General features: G+C 45.3%; 1 protein-coding gene across 6 annotated transcripts in view; it reads right to left on the bottom strand.

Moving 5' to 3' along the window:
• Window positions 1-8,731: 8,731 nt before the first annotated feature.
• The window catches only part of sema6e (sema domain, transmembrane domain (TM), and cytoplasmic domain, (semaphorin) 6E), a 142,840-nt gene continuing 126,170 nt past the window's right edge, over window positions 8,732-25,401 (bottom strand). For 3 of the 6 annotated variants that reach the window (XM_034610544.1, XM_034610541.1, XM_034610545.1), the window contains 2 exons: window positions 22,921-23,076; window positions 8,732-11,169 (listed from right to left, as the gene is read on the bottom strand). In XM_034610544.1, the coding sequence (XP_034466435.1) occupies window positions 9,854-11,169; window positions 22,921-23,076 (1,472 nt within the window). In that variant the 3' untranslated portion in view covers window positions 8,732-9,853. The remainder of the gene's footprint in view (window positions 11,170-22,920; window positions 23,077-25,401) is intronic. The other 3 variants (XM_034610548.1, XM_034610547.1, XM_034610546.1) reach the window with 2 other exon arrangements.

Below are 25,401 nucleotides of genomic sequence, written 5' to 3'. Positions count from 1 at the left end.
GGGGCTGCGTTTTAAAACACCAACACTGTAAAAGTGTTAAACGTTCAGTGTGTAGGATTTAGTGACATCTAGTGGTTGAGTTGCATGTTGCAGCCACGTCAGGGTCGGTGAAATGTTCTATCGCACGGGACTCGCCCACAGTCGTGACTTCACGTGTTTCCTTGGTGATTAACTGAAATCCCAGAGGCTGTAATTCACCTCGGAGTACTAGTTATTAATGGTATTGATGTTGGCAACTCAGGTCTGCTGCTTTACATAGTAACCATAACAACAGATAACAGATAAGCTCAGAATGTGCACCAACATTTTCCATTCGCACGAGCTTCCAAAGCTAATATTGTAAAACAATAAACCACCGGCTGACGTAGATGGAGAAAAACCAAAACTGCAGATTGGATCCAAATGATTCAGCCTGAATCTGTGTGTGAGCAACAAGAACCCTGAGCACATCAAGAAAGTTATAGACCTGATGGCTTCAAAAATAAATAACCAAAAACAAAACTGTAAATAAGAAATCACAACGACATTAACCTCTAACAGAAAAGTTAGGTGCCTGCTATCGACAAGGCTAATGGCTAATTTGATGGCTGCACTGTGGACCGCTGACCAAACGTGTTTTCTTATTTGTCTTTGTGTGTTTGTTGTGTGTTTTGAACTTCAGCGCCACCACAGGTTTCCAGGCCACGTCTCACCCCAAGCAGCTTCTCCACAGACCAGAGGCCCCTTGTGGACTTGATGGATTGTGGATTTCGACGGCCCTCCGATTACCAGGAACTCTCCTCTGGATGTTTGGATTCAGTCCGTGTCTTCAGAAGGAACCACTGGGCTTCAGGCCAAGAGCTACAGACAAGGTACGGACATTTAGAAAGACGTTCACATTGTTGGTTTGTGTCAAATGAGACCAAACGTACAGTGGACAGTGACACGTACACATGTCGACGCCCCTCTTCCTGTCAGACGTGGACACACACACACACTTCACACACGATACTTCAAAGCCCGGAGAAGTTAATTAGAAGAGGGACTTGAGGAAAGTTCTGCCCGTCTCCTTCACCCTGCGTCGACAATCCATCCTGACAGGGAGCGATCCGCCAGCCGACTTAACTGAAAACTTTCCTTCGCCGTCAACTTCAGCGAGATGTATCTGTCACAGACTGAGATGAAAGTCGTGCCGCAGTGTTTAACAAGCTCAAATTAATGCCCACTCTAATGAGGCTCTTCCCTTGGATCCTTTGAGTCGAGGCCTGGGGGCGAGCAGGAATGCAACTTTTTCGCACATGATCCCGAGGAGGCCCGGAGCGCCGAGGAGGCCCAACGGAGACCGAGTTAAAAGATGAAGATTAAAAACACAGAACTCTGCTCCGAGACCACATTTAGAGACAAAGCATCAAAGACACTTGGATCCGTCCTTTAGTCTGAGAACGATATCTCAACAACCACTGATCGGTTTGCAGATGTTCATGTTCCCCAGAGGATCAATTCTTTATGTTTGATTCCTGATTTTTATTTCTAAAGCCAACAACAAATTCATAAATACTTCATACTACATTGTGTTAGGCCTTATCTTTAAGTTTGCAAGAGATGAAGGTCGACCTTTCTCTGTCTGTTGCTTAATCACAATTAAAATATGCAGCAAACCAGGTCTTTGCTGTTTAATCTCACATTGGAATACTTGGCACTTGGCCTAGGTGGGTGGGCAGAGTCCCCTTTCCCCTCCATGGTGACAAAAATAAATGTTACTGATAAATAAGAAATGACTCTTAACCCACAGAACATTAGAGAAGGTGTGTTTGCTTGTTCCCCTCCAGCCTCCATGTTGAAAGGGCCGGTAAGAGCTTCACTTTGAGGCTGGTGAGAGCGATGGATGAGAATATGAAGAGCAGCCTTGGAAAAAAAAAAACACGAAACGCTGACGGAGGACAGGACGGCGACTTCACGTCAGGGACACGGGACAGGACACGTGTCCTGAAACCAGGATCAGTGTTTTCCAGACAGATGCCTGCCTCACAGACGAGAGGACAGAATAAAGAAAAAATCCCAAGCTACATGTCAGTGCCAGTGATTATTCCACTGACAGGTCTCGATAGTGAAATATGGTGAGACCTTCTCCCCGGCCCTTTGCTGCCTGTTCCAGCAGAGACATAATGAATTGTGATACCGGCTGTCAGCGAGCAGCAGCCGGGGCTCAGACGTGGGGAATAGAAAGTCGTTCTGAGGTACATACCATGATTCCAGCGTAGATGTTTTTTTTTAAGGCTGGAGGGTTTGTGGGGAAGGTGCGGGGGGGGGGGGGGGGGGGGCTGGCAACACAAAAACCCATTTAAAGAAGTAAAAAAAACTGCAGTCGCTGGTCAGACAGATTAAAGGAGGTAGGAGGCCGTGTACAGTAATTGGAAAATGTTTTCTCTCTGTCAGTCACAACAGGCTGTTTTCTTACCGTGTCCCCGTTTTTTTTTTCCGGGAGACATCGAAAGTGACGAGGTCAAAGCCAATGATTGGATTAGAGATCAAAATATGTTTCAGGGGAGAATCTTTCAATTTCTCCAGACAAAAAAAAAAGCAAAGTGCAGTAACAAAGTGCTAAATGTCAGACTTGCTCCAAAGTTGCACGATGTTGAATCAGTGTTTTGGAAACGCAGCCGCGCTCCAGTTTTAGGTTTCAGTCGAAAATGTGGTGGGATCCTGGATAAGAGGAAAATCACAGAGGAAGATTAAAACCTTTCTCTGTCACTTTATATCACATCTTTGCCTTTTTCCACAATAAATGTCAGAGACGCAGACTATTTTTACTTTTTTTAAATCTGTATCAAATGTCCATTACTTACTTTTTACTGGAAACTGTACATTATAATCAGTTTTTGGGGAAGGATAGATCAAACCATCAATTTGACAAAGCAGCTCAGCTTTTCTCTATGTGCTGCATTTATGAATTTATCAACCATCAAACATCACTTTCATTCAGCAGCTGTGAAGAATCATCCAATAGTTTGTAGCTTGACGACCAGATCATGTAGAACAGAGCGTCTGTAACTAGTACGTATGGAATCAGCCTCTACATTAAGAACATGTACAGTTTGACCTTTGGACCCATCACGTCCCCCCTGAACACATCAACATGTCAACACTCTGCACCACAATGCATCGGCTAAATGACATTTCCCCTGGAAGTCATGCGCCTTATTGACAAGAATCAAATAATGACTTCAGCCGAGGCTTATTTCCATCAGCACGCATTCATCAGCAGCTGCCATCGAGATGGAAACATGCAAACGGGCTGGAGAAAAGGCCGAGCGCTCAGACTGCAGGCTATCGACTGCCGCTTTGTTGGAATCCAATAATTATGCAGGAGCTAATCGCCGTCCATTATCCAGCCTGGGTTCAATCTCCACCAGCAACAAACACGTCTCCGTCATCTCCTCCAGACACACACAAACACACACACACACAAACAGACATGATTATCTAATAGACTGCGGGGAGGATAATTGTATAAACTAATCGATGCCACCTCATTAGTAGAACTGTTTTGGCTAAAAGGTCAATCTCAGCAGCCATCAGAGTCATTTCACTGTGTATATTAAGACGAGAGCGTCATTTGGCTTTAACGCCACAATCGGTTTATCCAAGATCCTCTCGGTGCTAATGCTTTTACAGGAGGATCAACTGATGGACGTGACGGTAAAAACTCTGCTCGATAACTTTTAAGAGGCTCCGGCGTCTCTGGCTTCACGCTGAGGGAACCTGTGGAGAGTTTAACTGGAAACAATGAGGATGATTGAAATTGTCTGTTTTTCCAGCAGTGGTTCAATGTAAATATCGTCTGTTTTACCTGCTGGTGGCCCTGAGAGCTCAACGCAGTGAGAAGACACGAGCAAATACACAAAACAGATGGAACAGACACATGACAACACGTACATGGCAAATAGAAAACGTGTTGCAGTGGGTTGAGCTTCCACGGCCACTGGAGGAAAGGGTTTTATGGCTATAAAAACAACATCATACTCAGGCGCCTGAAACAGAGTTTGAAAAACGCTTCTGACCACGTTTTAGTTTGTAAACTCATCTTACTTTTCACTGTTGTCGTTTTTAATTCATAATATTTTCTGTATCTAAGCAACCGGCTGCAGAGAAGAAGATCTGCTTCCTGTTCACAGCAGCACGCACACGCCCAGCGTACGCGAATGGTCACGTGATTTGCATTTTCAGGTTGGTTGGTATATGGCCGGTGATTATAACTGACAGAGCTAACATCCTTGATGTGGACAGAGATCGTTTTTAGTTTGAAACTGTTTTAAAACAAAGACATGTTCGAATGGATGTGGCCTGATTCTGGATCCCTTTAATCCCAAAGAAGAGGACTAACTTGTTCAAACACTGTTATTCCAGATGAGACACAAACATCACAACTGTTTGTTCATTGGAACTAATCTCTTATGAAATGATCCAAAACTTTCCACCACTTGTAATAAAACAACATTATAAGTCTTGTGTTTTGTTCGGTTCCGGAGGGCTGATTAAATCTGAAGGTCTCAGAGACGCAGCTTCCACCAGCAGACGGAGACTCTGCAGAAATGTCTCTCCACACGACCCTGGAGCTCCCGGCTGTTTACTCGCTGTCGGGGTGAGTTCACACCGTGATGTTTATTGTCTCTTATGCAATGGCCTGTGTGGAGTCTATTAGTCGGTGTAACTTGGTAATTGAATTCAGATTTACTTCTGTAAACACATCAGAGTTCTGTCTTCATCTCTCTCCTGTGACTGGAACTTCTGAAAAATGGATCTTTACAGGGAAGCAAAACAAAACCCTGTAACTTCGACTAAATTGTTCTCAGAGTAAAACCTCAACGACACACTCTGCATTCACTACATTCATAACACCGGTGGCTCAGGGGTAGAGCGGGTCGTCCGATAATCAGAGGGTTGATGGTTCGATTCCTGACTGAACACTGAAAAACATAATGCTCGATAAAGAAGCTCTGTGTGAGTGCGGTTGAATGTAAAATGCTCTGAGTGCACGTTAATATCAGGACGGCTCGATATAAACGCAGCTCATTTACCTGAAAATTACAGAAGTACCAACAATTTTAAACTTTTGTGATTTTCTTATAGTTCTTTTTGAAAATAAAAGCACTCAGCAGAGAGAAGAACTTCCATTATGTATAATTACGTGTCAACTAGGGTAAGAGAAGCGACCGCAATCCAGTGGGTGCTTCAAAGTACCGATTTTACCGATTTACAGTTTTAACTGAGCCATTTTCACAATTTAGCTTGATAGCATTTTTTGCTATGATTAGCCAACACTACTTGGAATTTTCTATTTAGTAGCTTATGCTAAAATGTATGTGAAACATTTTAGTTTTTTCCCCCAAACCATAATTATACATATACAATAATACGTGAATTGCACATAACATTGTCAAAAATGCAAGTGTAAAATACAATTCACAGCATTGTTACCTTCGCCAAGGAGGCTTTGTTTTAACCCATTTCCATTTATTTATACGTTTAAAAACTCTTGAATCGAACACGATGGAACTTGCAGAAAAGATGTGGGTCCGAAAGTCAATCAGCTTTGTTGTGGATCCGGATCAGGAAGCAGATCCAGGAAGTGTTTCTTCCAGCTTCTTTAACATCACGAGACGTTGAGTAATTCAAGGATCTTGATGAAAAACATCAGGCGTATTAATACGAGTGTTCAATTTGGTGCAGATGAAGTGAATTTAAACCCGGTTTCACAAAGCGACTGTTGGGCTTCTAGTTTGAGATGTGAACGATACCTAACGACGTAGTTAATTTACTCACCTTCACACGGACGGTGCTGTGATGAACAACAGACCTTGAAGCACAAAATAAAAGGTAAATGATTTCTTCATTAATGAGAACAACGTATGCGTCGAGGCGCTCAACATGGGATCATTTCATCTACAAGGGGAACATTGAGTGAATCCTCCATTTACATATGCACACGTTATTATATATACATGCACTGTGCTGAGCTGGAGGAACATTATGTGCGAGATATAATTACAGGATTCTGAACTGAATTGGTCCTGGACATTTCGCTGCAGGTCGCACAGGATGAACAAGAGTGAAAAGCAGTTAGAGCGTCTACGTTGAGCAAGGCTGAAGCCTGTACATGTTCTATGTTGCTTGGTTATACCGAATGACCATTTCCCTCATTACTTTGTGGTTATTATTTACAAGACGTATTCAATTTCAAAGCAGGAACACAGGACACAACCTTGATAGGACTTTCATAACCAGGTGAACGCAGGTGACCCTCGTTTATCAGTTTCTATCGGAGTCCTGTTAATAATCTTGATTACTTCATTTGAGCTGTGCCCATAGAACACCGTCTCCAGAATAACTGTAATTGTGTTTCCTCTTGGTTTTTAATGCACAAATTGAAATGTCCTTGTTTGTCTTCTCATCAGGGGTTAGGTCTGGACAAGCCTCCTCCGCTGTACGGCAGCAAGACCTGGATGTTTACTTCAGCTGTGTCCTCTCGTGGCTCTGGGCTCTTCTTTGTTGGAGGAAACTAAACCGAATGACATTCGCTGATGTTGTTAAAGCCTCTAAAAGATCCGCTCTTGATGAAATGTGTGTAATAGAGCAGGGAACTGTGTTTTTTAGCCAACAACCAACACAGTCATAGGAGCGTTTCAAGGGACCTTGGAGGTCTGGAGCAGAACACACCTAGGGGCCCTCGAACCAAACTGAACCCTAGTGATGAACCAAATCTCTGAAATGAAATACTGATACAGCAGGATACTATACGGAGGATTCACCATGAGCAGTGGGCCACTTGATGACTTTTATAAGACGATGCAAAACTGATATCACACAGATATCTCAAAATGAAGAAGAGGAACCACTCACACAGAAGACAACGATGAAGACGTCAACTTGGAAAGACAAGACTTTTGGTGATAATGGCCGACACCTGTGTTGATGTGCTGTGAACATGTGATTTCTGCAGCATTTATACGTCGTGTTCTTTACCCCGGCTCCCCCCCCTCACTACACAACTCCACTCCAACTCTACACAATGTCAGAAAGTTGTGTTTGTGTTCATGCATCACCTGGAGACTTTACATTTTGACACATTCACCAGTGAGACACGTCATGTTTTCATTTTTATTCCTAGTATAAGAGACATACAATGGTTTTCTGTGAGACCAAATTCATAGTAATTCAAGAGGCGCAGTCTGAAAATCAAACAGAAAAAGGAAAAACAATACTGAATCAATGAGACCCCGTCCAGATAGAATGTATTTACACCAAATCAAATACTGATTCAGACGTCAGAGGCGAGACCGCTTCTTTTCTCATTCAATCTGTCACCGGCAGATAAAGAAAAACTCACACACTCTTCAAACATGGCAGCAATTCCTCTCATGGAACATTACGGGCGGGACCTTAAAAATCAAGTTGCATGTTTTATATTTGTTGTTTGAAAAGCTAAATCTACTTCTTTCCCCCCTAAAGAACAAACCTTGTGGTCAGTTATATTTTCCTTCATTAACTGGATGAATGATCAACTCTACATTGGGTCCAATGAGCTTTGGGGGATTTCAAATCAATACAAAACCCTTTCAGATACAGTGACGAGCGCAGTGCTGTGTTCAGGGGTTTGATCATGGTTCCACTCGACTGTGGCCAGAGTCGAGGCTTTGACGATTCGGACTGACATCGTCATCCCTGAGGGGAAAACCTCGGCAGATGTTCGGCGTTGCGACCACCGGGGAACCTGGTCCACCGATCGCTTCCTTAAGAATCGACCCAAGAGACAAACTCAACTTGTCGGATCGATGTTCATTGCACTTCTCCAGGTTTTAACATTTTTGCTCAACAAAAACTTTATCTCCACTCAGGTTTATCTGCTTCCTGTTTATCTGCTTCCTGTACTGCTGATGTTGACGCCCGCTGACTCAGGTTTGTCAGAATCTACAGCAGCGACCGCGTCCAGACTCGTGTCTCATCCTGCATTTCTTCTGATTCACACACTAAACCAAAACTAGATCGCCTTCTTCCTCTGAATAAGAACTTCAGTAACTGGAGCAACGTGCCACATCTTTGCTTTTATCCATCGGTTAAATGTGACTTGTAGAAATGGCGACAGGTCGTTAGGTCAAGCTTCAGAGGAACCGTGAACTGCTCCTACAGAACTCCAGAGAGATGCTAACACTACGTCTAAAAGAAAAATAACAATGGCACCAATAGGGGAAGTGACACCCAGTGGAAAGTGACCGTCTGCAGTCGCAAACTCGCTTTAACCCAACGCTCCCAAAAACAAACTGCAGGCTCACACTCCTGGGATGCGGAAAATAACAACAAAAACAAAACAACGAAGCGAAATGAAGGGTTTCATTCCAAAACTCCATCGATCTTAGAAAAAAAGAGACGATAATTTGTAAAATATTCCTTTGTAAAAAAAAAAAAAAAAAAAGGCTCAATATACTCAAGATATAACATAAAATATGATACAATAATAAGTGTTACAATCATATTCACAGTTACCAGTTTATCAGACGACTTTTTAAATGACAAATTCATTCTGGAATGAAACTCTTCAAATATACAATAGATACTGTATGACACGTACTGACGACCATAGAAAATGAAACACCAACAATATACTGGAGCATAGTAGCCATCAGAGCCCCTTGCATTAACCCCTACCCCCATGTCACACACTATTATTAAATAAGGCACACATTTACACATACAGTTAAAATTTGGCTAGTAATTATTCCTTTATTTACAACCAATAGTCACAAAGTTAATAATTATAATACTTGCAATCCGTTCTGTGTGTAGTGTTCATTCTGCCAGATGGCGTGGCGTGTTTGTCTCGTCTATTTTTTTTTTTTGTCTTCCTTTGCAGAGGAAGCTAAACCCTCTGAATTTTGCGGAGCACCAATGTCATAGAAACATTCTGGAGGAACTAAGATGGACCCGATTAGGTCGCTGCTGACCTGACATCTGCTGGAACAGGGAAAGAAAAGAGAGAAGGGACGAGAGTAGAGCTGCTTTGTGGAAGTATTTACTTTCTCTTGTCAACAAGAAACTAATTTGGTTCATTGTTTTTTTTTTTTAGCCAACTGACAATGAGCTGTGTTGATGAAGTGCATGATTCGGTGTCTCTCAGATACTTGTGTCTCTCAGAGTGTGAGGCGGGGGGGGGGGGGGGGCGGGGGGGGATCGTTTGATATGCCCAAAGATGAAAGAGTATAGTAAGGCCAAGACATAACTACTTTCGGGGGGGAATTTGCTGACTTTTCACCACAGGTTACATATACTGCAAATGTATATGTATACATATACGGTGTGGATATAAACACACATATATATACACACACATGCATAATATAAACACATTCGAGGGTGGGGCGGGTGGGGACTGGTTACCAACACTACATCAGAAAAGGTTAAGCAAAAGCCTGAATCTACGCATCGCAGGAGCCTCCGGCTTTTAAGTGTTCAAGATGACGGATGAGTTACGTTTCTCCAACATCGATGTGTCCAAAAACTAAGTTGCATTGTAAATCCACACTGAGGACATTGGCAGCCTAATATAAGGAGGTGGCGTCACGTCACCCGTGTCAGCGGTTCTATAATAAGCAAGTAGCTGAGCAATACCAATATGGTACAAAGATATTCGCTGGACAAAAAGAGTGGGAAAAACAAGTTTGGTTGAGGCTTTTGTCCACAGTGACACTGGCTGTCACATGATAGGTTGTGTTTTCTTGTTAAGGTCTGCAACCTCAAACCCACTGGATTCCTTCAAAGAGAATGTCCTTTGAGAAGACACGACGAGGGAGAACCTCCTCTAGTCCAGGAGTGAACCTCCTCAGTAGTTGAACTTCCCCTGTTGGTTAACCGGGGATGTGGCAGGTATGAACAAAGGTTTGGGAGGGACGTCGGGTTTGAGCGAGGAGCCCCGGCGGACGATGGCACCCCTGTGTGGGACCTCCTGCTCTCCGTTGTAGCTGTGCTGGCGCGCCAGGTACCCATTGGGGATTAGGGGGTAGTGAACCTCGCACGCGCTGCCTGTTGAGTTCATCCGTGCCAGTAGGGGAGGTGGTTGGTGGGGCCCACCGTTTCGTTGGCTGAAGCTGTGCTGGCGAGGGATCATTCCCCCTCCTCCACCTCCACTTGGCATCTTGGTGGCTGCAGCGATCAACGAGTGCCTCTGGGAGGAGTGCCTCCTCTCCAGAGTGGACTGGTGGTGTGGAGGGATGTCAGGAGGAACATCCATGCGTCGGGTAAGGCTGTCTCGAGGTAAAGTTGACGAGCTGTAGTAAGGGGCAGATTCTGTCTCAGGGATCTGAGGTTGGATTCGGTTGGCAAAGGCTAATTGGCCTCCACCACCACTGGCCATCAGACCTGATGGGCTCATTAACTGGGAGTTTTTACTGCTACTTGCCTCATGGATGTGCTTCAGGAGCTCATCCAGCGAGGTTACCTCCATCACCTTCTGCGAGTAACCAGGGTAAGGCTGCTGGGATAGCACACGTTCAACATTGTGGATTTTACGTTCGTCTGAAAGGAGGTGACTCCCAACTAGTGGCTGCCCATTGGACAGGCTGTGGGAGTAGGGGAAGACCTGCTGGTGGAGCAGGGCTGAGCTGGGCCTGGAGCCGACGTTGTGGGACTTTGGGTCTTTGGCATTGTTGCAATTCTGGTTCTTCTCCCACTGGTTCTTGAAGGCTTTCATGCTCTTGATGGGAAGCTCTGGGGTCGAGTCGGGTGTCGGCAGACCGGAGAGTTCTGAGGAGTGGTGAAGGTGGTGATGGTGGGGGTGAACCAGGTCTCCCATTGTCATGCCATGGTGGCCATTTCTCCTTGGTGGGTGATGTTCCTTGCTGTTGGTGAAGAAAGAATTGTAGATCTTTGGAGATGACACCTCCAGCTTGTCATCCTTACTTTGGCTGTCCAGGAGGCCGTTGAGCTTGGCCAGGCTGCGGAGGGATAGGGCGTGTGGAATCGGAGCCTCGGGATCCTTCGCCAACTTCTTGGTCTTGTGGCCTGTGTGGTTGCAGTAGCAAGAGACCAGGAAGCCAGAGAGAAAGGCGCCGAGGACGAAGGCCACCAACACGCACGCGATCAGGAGCGTATAATGAACACTGTGATTGGTCTTCTCCAGGTCTGGTGGCCGCCTCACACCTTGACAACAGAAACAGATTGAGAAAAGGTTAAGAGCTTTTCAGACTGAGCCGAAAGAGAAAAAGAAACACAAACATTCAAGAGCTAATGTAGGTCAAGTAGCAGCTGGGAGAGACAGGTTGCGTTGACAGGGATTTCACTATGTGAGAAACAGCATGGGAGAGGTGTTTGAACTCAGCTCTCTGCTCCCTTTCCCCTTCACTGTTAATAGATCAATACTGACTTTCTCGGACCTGTGCTCTCCCCACGGACCGGTGGAGACCGAGAGTTTCCCCCGGCCAGCGAGAAATCAACTCTGAAATGAGTTAGAGCTTTAAATATTGACGGGAGCAGAGCAGCAGGAACCTGATATCATTTTCACAGACTTTGCTTTCCAGTGTCGGGATCAGGGGCGCAAGCACCTGGCGTGATGAACGAGCCAAAAATAACAGCTCTGGCCAATAGCTCACCGAGTGTGACGCCTTTGCCAACGCGGACCCAAATGAGGTTGTCAAATTCTTTCAAAATGAAGCCGAGGGGGACAGTCTGTGCGACAGTGCACCACAAACACAAGGTTACTTAGCTGAGGTAAATCTACCATGTAAATGTCCTTGGGTGATGTGACCCTAGCAGAGTGTTTGCCTAATGGCGTGAAAGGCAGCGATGATAAGAAGAGTGAAACCTGCCACCTCTTATAATCAGAGCTCATTTGCAAGAGGCTGCTGCCATCTGTGGTGTCAGGCCCTTCTCTCCGCCCTTAATGACAAATTCTGTGAAACTGATTAGTCTGTGGATGTGAGGGGGTGGGGGGGGGGGGGTGGGGGGGGGGGGGGGAGGAGGAGGAGGAGGACAGAGCAGCGCAGAGGGGGGGAAACATGCAGGTGTTCAAAACAAGTTAAATCCGACAGCTCGAGAAAGCTTCAGTGAGGAATGAAAACGGAAAATGACGATGTCTAAATCAGGCCTTGCTGATGAGTTCAGAAGATGTTCAGAGTGATGATGACGAGGGTGATGATTGGTGGGCGAGTGAAGAGCAGATCGGCTCAATAATTCAGAGGAGCAGATTTTAATCTTTCCTCTGAATTAAGTGACCCAGACTTGACAGGACGACGGCTCTTGGGTCCAGAATAGTCCGGCATAGAAATTCATCTGTCGAGTTATGAAGTGGACGATATGGATGGACTGTAACAGAGTGTGTGATCCTATTTTGTGATAAACGGTTCATCCTGAAGTGGAGATATATTGATAACAGAAAAAGTAACAGGATGCTTTTGGCTCAGAGAGTTACAGAATCATTATATTCATCCAACTCTGCCAGATGATTGATTGCTCCTGCCACGAGTTCAGAATTATGTGGATATATTTACGTGGCGAAGCTGCAAAAACAACTCAAATTCTTCAAAACTTAATTCTCTGATCCCTTCGAGACAAACGTCTTGGATGGATTTCATTGTTCGTGCGAAGGAGGGTGTGAATACAAGCTAACGCAGAGTTCTGAGTGAACATTATTAAAAGGTAATGACTAAGTCAAAAGGGTCAAAGAGGTTCCTCCTCAGAGTTTGTGTGTTGATTACAGGCAAATATTAGGGGATATTACAGAGGAGGGAAATCTGATCAGAGTCGTTAGATTTCAGTCAAATCTCATTACAAATCCTCAAGAGACGAACGAGTGAAAACTAAATCCAATTTCCTTGAGCCCAGAAAGACGCCCGACACCACAATGCATGAAACGGAGAGACGAGCCGTTTGCCTCCTGTCGTCCTCGCAGCTTTAATTTGACTGAATCTTATTACAGACGAGGGCAAAGTCGGAATCCAACAAGGTTTGATCCGATCTGCATGTGCACAGTTCCCGGCCGACAGTTTAAAGCTTATCGTTTTAAATCCCGAAGTTACTGTGAAGTTCTCTTCACTCGTCATTATCCGGAGGCAGACGTCTGTGCAGGTGCTTGTCGAGGCTTAGTATCTCATCATCGTGTATCATTGCATTCATTCTCTAGCTGGGCTTTTGCTGCCATTTCCCCACAGAGATACTGTAGTCCACGATCTAATCTTTCTGGATATAACGCTTTGGGTAGAGCTTTCCAATTAAAAATCCTCAATTTTAGCCATTTATTCTTATGATTGCCTGGACTTATGACCACATTAAAAAGTCATAAATCATAATTGCAATCCCAGTGGGAGAGGCAATCAAAAGTGGTGCAGCAGTGAGCCTGTTAAAGCCTCCTCTTTTATTCTTGGACAGTTTTCTTTTGTCTCATTACGCCGGCTGCCAATCAGCTCTGCGGCAGAGACACAGTTCTGAGTTTTGGATTCTAACCGAACAGCGTCCCGGCCTGGCGGCAGCGGCGGCGGCGGCAGCATGCACCTCTTGGTAATGAGCCTCCATCTCAGTGTGGTTTCTGCCTCCTGTCGCCCCAGTGGCTCTCTGGTACCTGTGACTCATCTGCTCCCTCTGGACCATGGCGCCCTGCCTGGCCTCCGGCTACGAGGCGGCTGAGAGCTTCCAATGAGTCAAGTGGCTCGACGGGGGGGGGCGAGACACGCAGCTGAGGTAAACAAATCCAGAGCTGACAAACGACCTGTCACAACATGCTTCACCAGCAGGTCGGATGACTCAATCATTGGGTGTTTGGGACATATGGTGCCACCGGTCACAGTAAGATCATTTCACGGTGAATCATACCGACAGCCTGGCAAGCAGCTCGGCTGCGAACAGGAGGCGACGGCCAACTGTACCCAACTTCTTGGCTTTCTTTGAAGTTGTGCATCACCAGCACGTGGAAACTAAAGATTTGGGGTTTGAAACTACACGAGTACTTTTATTTTAAAGTTAGGTGACGGGGAGAAAATCGTCACCTCGTGTAGAAGCGATAATTAGACGCAGCTTTACGCTTATCTCACAACTTCCCTTCCACGTTTACACCGTTTAAGAGTCAAGTTTCCGTCTCTAAAACCGTCTCTTTGTATTTCTGTGTCGACTCAACGCGCTCTCAGCCCAGCGAAGGCTTAATATAGAGATACCCAAGTCTGCCAAAAGGTAAAAAGACAGATGGGCTGCGTGAGTGGAGTCAGGGGAGGGGAGGGGAGAGAGAGGGATGGTGACAGCCAGGGGAAAGAAAAGAAAGGGAGATGAAGGGACGAAATTCAACCTTGGTGACAAACTGGCGATGAAGAGGGGGGGAGTGAATGAGGGAGGACTCGGAGATCAATAGACAGAGGAGCAGGAGCAAAAAGCAAAAGGGAGGATGAAAGCCACAGAGCAAAAAAGAAAGAGAGATGGAGATAACAAGTGAATGTATGTGCGAGGAGCTCATTTGAAGGAGGAGCAGCAGCAGAGTGAGAGACAGACGTGACGGGCTCGGTGACAGACCATCACTCTGCCGCTGCTCTGAAGCTCTGCTGCAGCTGTGATGTGGTTGGAGAGCAACTCCTGGTGCTGCTCCACACAACCGGAGGAGGAGAAACGCTCTGCGACTGCATCCACCGGTGATAAAAATAGATGGTGCGGCAGGTTACGTAAACAGGTTTTACACGGCGCTGCCTGAGCTGTATCTTACTAATTGGCGGTGTTTTTTTTTTTTTGCATAAGGGAAATAAAGTCTGTCTGTTGTTGTGTGTGAAGTGGTTTCCCCCCCCCCCCCCCCTGCAGGTGATTAAGTTGAGTCTGAAAAACTAATTACAATGGAAGTGATAACTAAGTGATTAAGTAAATGGCGACTGTCTTTGCAAGCCCAAAATCTGCTTCGTTAACAATACAGCAGCCATAAGCTTTTTCCATGACACCAATTACCGGCAATCTGAGCACTTTGAAGTCTCGCACTTTCTCAATGGTGAAAGAATTCCTCCCTCTCGCAGGACATTAAAGCATCTGAACTGTACAATGCCGGAATTTTAAAATATTGCTGCGAGGGGAACAGCTACTTTTATATCAAGGTCAGATATGAAATGATTTAAACGGGGACAACTTTTTCTTTAGCATATGACTTTTTTCCATTATATCAGACTTTCCTCAAGGGTGCGTTTAAAACACTTTGCAAACCTGAGAACAAACTCGTCTTCTGGTTTTCTCTGCACGTCAAGTGAAGACTTTTTTTCAGAATAGCCCCCAAATTACTTTCTGCTTCCACGAGTTTACAAGTGCATGTTATTGTTCCCTTAATGGACACTCCATCCCAATGAGGAGTCAATGAGACAAAATGGCCCCGAGTTCCATATCCCTCTGCTTCCTGCTAATGCTGCAGATTTATTTCTTCCACACTAAAAAAAAAAATAAATATAAAAAAACACAATTTAACTCCTGAGAGACACCCTGAGGTTGAAGAATGGAACAAATGAATCATTTCCCCTTTTTTTTTCAAATCCGGGTGAAACGCAGAGCAGCTCTGGCTCGTCGCTGTGAGCTTTAGTAATTTGACAGTTTTAATTCCTGACGTCTGTGCGCTGACAGACGTGGTTAACAGACAGAGCGTGATTGTGTGCGTCACATGCACACACACACACACTGAGTATAAGCGCTGTGTGTGTGTGTGTGTGTGTGTGTGTGTGTGTGTGTGCAGGACTCTTGCTGTTGACTGAGTGAATTCAATCATGTACACTTGTTATTAGGAATTTGCATAATATTCCACCTCAGTGCTCAGCCAATTGGATGAGGTTTAATATATGCGCAGGAGCTAAGGTGATATGGTGTAATGTTAACAGATCCTTTCCAATTGAAAAGTAGTGGTGATGAGAAGTGCATTTCATTCCAGGTGTGCCGATGCATACAGAGAATAGATTTCATTACAGGTTTGATTGAATGCTGGTAAATTAAGTGTGAGGTGGCATCTGGCAATCAGAGCCACACTGTCTGTAGCCGGTCGGTGCTTTGAAGGGAAAAAAATTACGTTTTTCAAGGAGCTGCACAGAAAAAGCAAAGAGAAAAAGGATAGTTTTGGTTTTGATCGTCCAGGTTTGGAGATATCCGTCACTGCCGCCACTCGGCTGCACATAGACGTGAATGTTTGTGCTGATTGAAGCTTTAGAACTCGTATTTTGAAAAACTGAAAAGTGGCGTGTCGTCATAACAACGACTCACAAACAGCTACCGGCACAAAGCCAAGTGATTATAGATGATAATATTTTACCAATACCGCTGTGATCGCGTTGGGGAGGAGGCAAACATCGCAGATATCTTCAGATCAACGTGAAACCAAAACTATCTGCATGATGAGATGTCACCAAGTAGGAAAAAGAAACCCTTTCAATGAACATCTGATGAACTCAGGAAGCCAGTGAACCGGGCCGAGCACATGCACAGGGTGGAGTCCTTGTTTTCCTCTTTACATGCAGTTGCATCAGAAAAACTTAAAAAACAAAAAAAGAAAGAGCTGTTAATTTGCCATTCGGGGGCTGGTAAAGCAAAAACAGTTCCAGTGCAAACTTCCACCTGCTGATGATCTGATCCGAGAGGGAAAAGGCAGCAGTGGAAGAATCTTGGCTTTACCAACCGACTTAAAGAGACAGTCCACGCCAAAGTCCGGCTACAGCTAATAAAATCACTCTGTTCTAGCTTCGAGTATAAAGAACAATACAGCAAAACAACAAAGAAATGATGGGAGCATTAATAACAATCACTGGTTTCCTGGTGGAATCGTCTTTGGAGTGAACTGCTGCTTTAAGAGACGGAGAAACTGTTGCTCAGACGCCTGAGCACAGTGAATCCAGAAAGGCAGATCATAAAGAGGTCTGGGGTGAAAGGGGGTCAGCGAGGGAGAATTCAACAAAGGAGGCAGGTGCAGCTAAAGGGTTAGTCCAACTAAAACACAAGAGAGGGACAGAGGAAGAAGAAACACAGGCAGGTGAAAAACTGGAGGAATACCCCCCCCCCCCCAGAGGTCAATGAGACAGATTTAAAGGGTAAGGGGTTAGGGCCAAGAGCCGGGACGACTGCGGGGGTGGGTTTGATCACTGCGGGCCCCGGGGATCAGCTGATCGCTCTCCATCCTGACACCGAGCTGAGCTCTCGTGGCCCGCACGGAAGCAAGAGCCATTAAAATGTGCCGGGGATGGAAAGTGAAGAATTCGGTGTGTGTGTGTAATGTTGTTGAGGTGAGTTTGTACAGCGCAGCGTGGAGTGATGTGTTTATAAAGAAAAAGTAAAAGCATGATGTCACTTATGATCGCTGAAAAGTGCTGGTGAGCGAAGGGGAAAAGTGTCTGCGTGACCTTTAATGATCATTACACCACGACTGTGAGTCAGGGAGAGCGAGCCGGCAGCTTCAGAGACTGAGGTGTGTGTGTGAGTGTGTGTCTGTGTGTGAGTGTGTGTCCGTGTCACACCCTGAGTTGTGTTAAAACGTTTAAGTGAATCCCGTCAGGTCAAAAGCAATTTAAAGATGTTAATATTAAAACACACTTTGTGGTTTTAAAAGAGCAACAGTTGGTTTTCTAAATAATTTTTTGAAATTCAAACTAAAGGCTTGAATAAGGTGGTTTCAGTCAATTTAGTTATATTTCATGACACTGATGTTTTGTTAGTGTTTCTGATTTGTCATATCAATGACACCTTGATACCGTGGCTCCATTCCACGATCACTACTGGGATATACCAGTCCATGGTTCTGTCAAACCAGTCTGAAGAAGGGCCTGTGCCTGACACGTTACCAGGGAGGTCATTTAAAAGTTTGTGAGAGTATCAACATCAAATCTTCTGGTTTTCAGTTGACCAGTGCAAAACATTTGAGAGGTTCTTTATCCGTAATTAGCTTCAACCGAATCGGTGGCGTTGGTGCAAAGAGGGAAGTTTTCATAACCAGGATATTTTGGATTCGTCCATCTTTATTTACAGTCCATGTTTTCAACTAACGACACTTCATCCTCACATGTGATTGTTTATTGTTGCTTTTGCAAGATTTTAAACATAAAACTATTGTAGTAATTTTGAACAGTTTTGACGCTGATGTGAGTTGAAGAGTAGAAACTGCGGCGGTGGTTTGAGGGGACGTGTCGTCAGAGCTCGACCAGACGATGTGTCTGTTGCCATGGTCTTTCACAAGTATAAATAACTATCTGGAAAAACGAGCTGGCATCGATGCCCCACCCCCAGGACACCCCCCCCGCCTCATGTGAAGGTTCAGCCCGAGTTCACTTTCTGCTCGGCTCCTGTCAAGCTTTAATGAGTTGGAAAACACCCGCCTCACTTGATTCTATTATCGAGCCATCTCTCTGTGCACGTCAGTTAAATTAGCTGCTAGCACGGCTTTTCGGTCCCACACACACACACACTGGTTCATCCAAATGAGCAGAGGAGTCAGGGAAAAGGTCAAATCACAATGGAGGGCAGGAGCGGGGGGGGGGGGGGGGGGGGACAACCTGGAGGAGACTGGATCCACGAGTCTGCTCACACACACACACACACACACACACACACACACACACACACACACACACACACACACACACACACACACACACACACACACACACACACACACACACAGCTGTGAGGTGGATGTATTCCCCCGTCCTGACCGCTGCCGTTTCTCCCGATAACCGAAGGGGTCGACAGGTTCCTGCTCCTCCAGGTCGTCACTGGTTTGAATAATCGAACGCAGCCGCCCACGTCTCAGCCGATATTCTACTGTGTGGTTTTTATCTGTCGATATCTGAGCCACATAAACACTAATTCTAGTATAAACTCAGGTGAGCTGAGACAAGTCTTCTCTTTTAAATCCCTTGTTAAAACATACTTTTATCGAGGAGCCTTTCCTGATTTTATCTGTATTTTAATTCTATTTTATTGGATTCCATCTTAAAACTTAATTTAACAGAATTTTATGTCTTTCAATATTTGCGATTCCTTGATTCTTGCGGTGCTCATGTCTTTATGACCTGTTGGTTTTATTTCGCTGCCCTCGTAAAGCCCTCTGTAATTTTGGAAAGTGCTCTATAAATAAAGTTATTATTATGATCTGTATGAGCTGGATTTACTTTTACTCTTGTGCTGTAAGAGCAAAAGTTGATGAAAGAGAAACTTGTGGAAGTTAGAAAAGTTTCCTGAGCTGTTGCAGTTCTCTTCACTGTCACACAACAAAGTGACATTAAGCTGTTTGGGTTTCAAGATCCTGGTTAAACAGTCACATGACTCTGGGTCAACTACAGGTAACAGATAACGTTACTGGTCACACTCGTTATTTACAACGGACATAAAGAAAAGTTCTTTACTAAATTTATTGACTTTAATTCATTAAAAATGCTATTATGGCTTCTTAAATCTGTTTTACAGTATTTCATTGTTTTATTTATCAGAACCACCCTGAAGTGCACTTCTCTGTGTGACAGGCTTGATTGATTGATTGATTGATTGATTGATTGATGTACGTCAGCTCCAGCTCTCATTAGTATCAACACTTCATCTTCTCAGCTTTTTGCTTTAAGAGCCATCGGAGCTGAAAAGCCATTAATTACAGAGCAGGTACTGTCGTCACTCTGTCGACACTTCGCGTTAACCAGAGTCATTACATAACCGGAGTCGACAGCTGTTTGGATTAAATTCACATCTGCTCACAAAGACAAACACTGCGGATGGAGCATGTTTAGAGGCTGAGAGATAAATCAGCATTAGCACACTGCAGGTTAAAGTCAAGGTCACGACATTGGATAATTTATCTTTTAATCTGCGTCAATAACGTTTTACAATATTTCGCATAAAGCAACAGGACTAATAACCACATGTTAAGCTCCCCTGCCTCTGTCGGGCTTCTTTTTTACCGGACAGAGCTTTTACTTCCTCAATCTTCTCTCTTTCCAGTCTCAAATCCTCATTACTGCGACTTAGGGCCGATTGAAATCCTAAATGAAGTCCTAAATCTACAGGTGGCGTCTTAATAAAGGCTGGAGGTTGTGTGTTAGCGTTAAATTACCTCGGCCTGATGGCTCGTAGGTGAGCTGCCTCTTTGTTACAGCAAATGAATGTGATTTGGAGTCGAGACTAAGGAGCGGAGTCAATTTTCTTTGTAACAATGAGCAATTTAACCGCGTTAACCGCAGCGTTTCCTCAGAATCTCCTCAGGTAACTTTATCGCTCTCGACCGGTTGTTTTATTTCCGCGCTGCGTTGTCTGCCGGCCCACCTGGCGGCTGCCGGGGAGATTTGTGACCGAGCCGCGGAGCGTCTACAGAAGGCTCCGACACGAGAGCAGATATCTGGTGAGGAATGGACAGGAAGTGGGGGAGATTGGACGCCCCTCTCCGAGCTGTGATGGTTCCACACCAGCTCCTCTCTCCTGCCTTATCAAGCCGCCTCCTCTGATTGAAGCGGCAGCTCCACAGTCTCTGGCTGAAATAGATTGTGTGGCTGTTTCTTGTTCGCCCTTCACCTTCCCTCTCTCCTCCTCTCCACCTCTTTGTCCGATTCCCCCGGCTTCGGGTCCCTGCTGCTTTTTATTTGTTATGGTTTTTTCTCATTTAAGCCTGAGTGGCTCATAATTGCAGGCACAGAGTCTGGCTGTGAGATTGGACGCCTCTTTCACCCACTGAGGATTTATGGACCTGTGACTTGGTGCCTGTACATCTGAGCAGCAAAGAGAAAGACCTGCGTCACGCCGCCTTTTTCTCCCTGAATGACGTCCAAATAAACCGAATCCTCTTCCTGAACGTGGAGGAGAAATGTTCTGTGGGAGGGGAAGGACCCGAATTCTGTCTCTGGCTGCGCAGCTCGTTTCCTTTACGTGATTATTTGAGGGTCAAAGAGACATTTTCCTGCATTTCCAGTCCTGGCTAAACAGCTCTTTGACTTGTAATGTTAATCAGTAAGAGTGCGAAGTGTCACATTAAAAATGTACGAAATAATGAGACTGCGGCCTATAAAGATCAAGGTGTAATTAAATATTCAGGAACTGGCTGGACTTTTATAGGTCATGTCATTTACTGGGGCGGCCGGACGCTCTCAGCTCTCACTGCACCGGCTCTGATGCTCGGGACAATACGTGAAAGTTTCACTTCCAGAGGGAAACTTTACTCGATCACTTTGACATTTGTTACTTTGCAAATTACAAACAGCAAGTTTAACAATATAACCTTTAGAGCGGAAAAGACCAGGCAATTAATCATCTTTGATAATAATGAACGTGATGAATAAGATGATCTCAGCTTCTGGAGTGTGAAAGTATGCTGCTGTTCATTCTGTTGCCTTTTTTTAAAGTATGTTGTTTCGGGCATTTTGCTTTTATTACCTATTATCATCTGCTTTTACAGCAAAATAACAAGGAAAGACAAGTTACTGTGTGGGAGAGAGAAAACTGCGTTGTCACAACTGCAGCTTAAACTGTGAGGTCTGCATGGACGGTAACAACATTATGGACGATAGCACGAGTGACCATGCTGCACATAGCACTTGCTTGATTGGTTCATTATAAAACTGTGGACAGTATAGATATGGCGGCTGCCTCAGTCTCGTAGAAAGACGACATGGAGCGTGAAGGGCGTTTGGTCGGACGCACGTCTGATTGGTTTGAGGTGTAATGAAGGAACTAAATATTTCTGCACTATCTCACGTCTCCGATCAAAGCATGTTTGTAGTAACCACTCGTCCGTGTGTGTGCGTTTTATCGGGTGCACGTTTTATTCGCTTCGCTCTTTTTTTCGGTGGATTTTAATATCGCTGAGTTAAGCTCAAAAGGGGTTTAATTTTAATATGAATATGATTTAATATATTACATTAGATTACGGATTATAAATCCAAGGAACATGTAAAAATCTTTTCAGGCAGACTGATGAAGTCCTGATGAGTCAGACTCTCGTGGGACCGACGCTGAAGTTCACATCATGACTTTGGTGAATTACACTTTCAAAGTCTGAGTTCGCTGAGCGGGGAAAAGCCTTTTTGAGGCGCTGGGTAAAGTGGGAGTTATAAATGCAAATGAAGGGTCTCGGGGAGGGACAGAAACTTTACCTGGTTTGTGCTTCTGAAATCTTCGAGTGTGTTGTGAAACATCCAGGGAATATGTGCGTGTGCTGACGAGCTAAATAAAAGATGAGGAGGGTTCAGCTGGGAGCAGCGTTGTTTAGACTCAGGTTGATTTGAGGAGTTAATTAGAGTCGGTGCAGTATTTTTTCTTAAGTCATTAAATCTTGCACGTCCGCGGCTGTGGTATTGAGATGTATGGTTGAACATGAGGGGATAATAACCTGATAATATTCTTCAAGCTCGACCTAAACAAAGTCTCTGTGTGTGTGCGTGTGCGTGCGCTGCAGCCTTCGCTCACATGATGATCACACGAGGCTGCACAGGAAATCAAGCATCACGTCACGTGAAGCTGAAACTAATGAGGTGTGCGGTTTAAAAACAGAAATCAGTCAGTTATCAGCACCGGCCTGATCTAAGAGATCGTTTTAACTGGAGAGTTAAGTGTTAGTGAGCAGATGAGAGAGATATTTCACCCTGGAAGAACATTCACACACATTAACATGCGAACCACCGCAGTGCACGAGTGGTCGGCCTCAAACTGAAGCAGATTCTTTTATCGACTATTCGCCAGAAACGGCAAATAGAATAAAAATGATGGAGTTGAATTTATCTGCTGCCATCGCTCCATCAGCTGCGAGAACCCATCGCTATGGAAACACAGGAGGGATGATTGATGTGCGGGCTGAAAACCTTTCTACCAGAGTGAAACATCTTTTTCTTTTTGGGTTTGGTGTTAGTGGTCAGTTTGTTAGACGGCGTTCGGGGCCCAGCAGTGCAAACCACGGCAGGTCAGAGTTCACTGAGGACACACATCCCTCCCCCTTACCCTCCATCTCCACACTGATTGGCTCCGAGTCAGGTGACCCCTGTTCCCCCACTGGGGGAGGGCCATCAGGACCTGTACCTCTTTCAGGGTCACCTGCCTCCTTTGGGAATGCCGCCCCATGATAGGTTGTGCTGGCGCTTGTGGGTGTGGTCTTCCCTGCGGTTGTGACGAAGGGGAGGGGGAGGAAGAGGAGGAGGGAGGAAGGAGGGAAGGAGGGGAGGGGGGGGGCGACAGAGTGAGCGATTAGTGAAATGTGAATCAGCCGAGACAATCAACTGCACAACAATGAGGGTGAGTCCTGAGTGGAGAGAAAACGGTTCACCTGTTAACACACAGAGCAGTGATGAGCGCGAGCAACACGATGAGACACAGAGCGGACGCTAGGTCACGGGTCAGCAGCGGAATCGTACCCGCGGCCATTCTCTGAGAAGCTGTGGCTTCAGGATTCTAACATCCTCCATCTCCCTTGGCTATTTCTCACTGTGCAGACATTATTTATTCATGATAGATTTCAGAACATCAGAAACAAAGTAATATCCAGAGGAGGAGAAATCAACTCTCTGCTCTTAAGACCAGAACCGTGGCTCCTGAGAGTTTAACGAGGATTTACTTCCTCCATCATAAAACTTGTATGTTGTTTAGATATTTCTCTATACATCTGCCTGAATGATGATCTATGGTGAATCTCCCTATTTTAACAGATAACTAGACTGTTATGGAATAACAACTATTGGTGTGTCATTAATTTTTTGTGTATATTTGTTATGATATCTACTATGATATGTATATTTTCTCTATTGCTGCATCATCACGTGATTTGTTAAAAAGTGGCTTGTGGGTATTTCACTTTGTGTGAGTGTGTATTTTCTCTTTTTCAAAACGCCTCATGCAGAAATGATCAGACTCAACAATAACAGATATCTCACACCACACAAATAAATGACTGTAACATGCTTGAATTGTATTTGAATTGGTACAAATTTCCACAAGCGGTTTGGTGTCATCTCTAAATATGAAACTCCTGATTAAATACATTTTATTTCAACACCCTCGTGAAAAGCGAGTGTCTCCGTCTTTTAGTCCGAATCCACAGTTTTGCAAGCGAAGCTCCTCCACACGTCTTTTCCTTTTTTAACAGCCTTGAACTCGACCACCATTAAAAGTCCTCTGCGTCCTCTAAGTGTTTTCACAGACTGGTTGAAACAGACACTGGTGGAGTCTTTCAGCTCGTTTCCACTACCTCACCCAGGCTGAGCGCTTCCACAGATCCTCCGTCGTGTGGAGGCCGCGCAGCGAAAACATTACAACGGCCACATTCGGAGTCATCTCAAACAGGCGCCAAGAAAACGGCGCTGCCAGAGGCCTCGTATTATCAAACATATTTGTCTTGATGACACACTCCACATCTTGATTGCTTTATTAGCTCTCTGTTGTCCTTGAGGTCCGGGGAGCAGCATGCTGCCATTGGCTCGGGCCCCTGCGCTAATAAGCCAGGCTTAGCGCTAGCACTCTGCAGCCCGTGTGCAGGGAAAGGGCTCGTTCTCTCTCTCACTGCCAGCCAGTAGAGAACACTCACTGTGAATGAGTGGCCCCGTCAGTTCGCCATCTGCGCCGGGCAAATTAAAACCGAACACCAGGGGGTGTTCGGCCCCGGAGCCTCAGACAACAGCTCCAGCACCACATCATTACTTCAGCTCTCATTCTGCTGGTTTGCATCACGTCGTTTGTCCTCTTTTACTGTTGATTCAGTACAAAACAAAATGCACAATGTACAACAGAGGAGCTTTTGATTCCCGACACAGGCAAGCGTTTGACTCGAGCCCTTCTCTCTGCTGGCGGCGATTGTTCGGGCGACAGGGAAGAGAGAGAACGTGCCAGCGTTTGTTGAGCTCTCGAACAGGCGAGCGAAGCACAGCTCTGTCGGGCATATGGAGCGTTACTGTCGAGGAAAGCTGATAATTGATCTTCAGTGCAGAGACTTGAAAGCGTTTTTTTGTGTGAATCAGCTCGAAAAAATATAGAAACAACACAAAAAACAAACAGAGACGGAATCTGAGTGTGTTAAGAACTTCAAATAGAGCAGTGAAGCATCCGGGCGGCCGGAGCCCGACGGGATTAAGCGGCGGGGGTTGCTCATCAAGTCTCGCTACCAACAGGGCGGTGATTCTCCTCGAGCGGCGGCGGCTTCACACACCACTGAGGCACTGTGGGAACCCGGGACTGTCGGGGGTCTGATCCGAAGCCTCTGGCGGACAAAGTGGCCTCTGTTCTGAGAGAGATGCTGAATTAGACGCAGGATGGACGGTTCCGCGGGGCAGCAATGACCGACATCTTCCAGCAGGACGGGTCTCTGCTGCGCTGACACTAATCACTGCACGGGATCAGCCGCGGCCGTTAGCTCCCCCGTGTCATCATTTGTTCAGTGACAAAGAGACTTTAAGTCTTAAAAACTCCTCGAAAAGTTGAGGCGGAGCGTTTTAG

The sequence above is a fragment of the Hippoglossus hippoglossus genome, chromosome 16 (genome assembly GCF_009819705.1).
Source record: "Hippoglossus hippoglossus isolate fHipHip1 chromosome 16, fHipHip1.pri, whole genome shotgun sequence".
In the NCBI taxonomy this organism is placed as follows: domain Eukaryota; kingdom Metazoa; phylum Chordata; class Actinopteri; order Pleuronectiformes; family Pleuronectidae; genus Hippoglossus; species Hippoglossus hippoglossus.
This window is presented reverse-complemented; position numbering and strand designations above follow the sequence as displayed.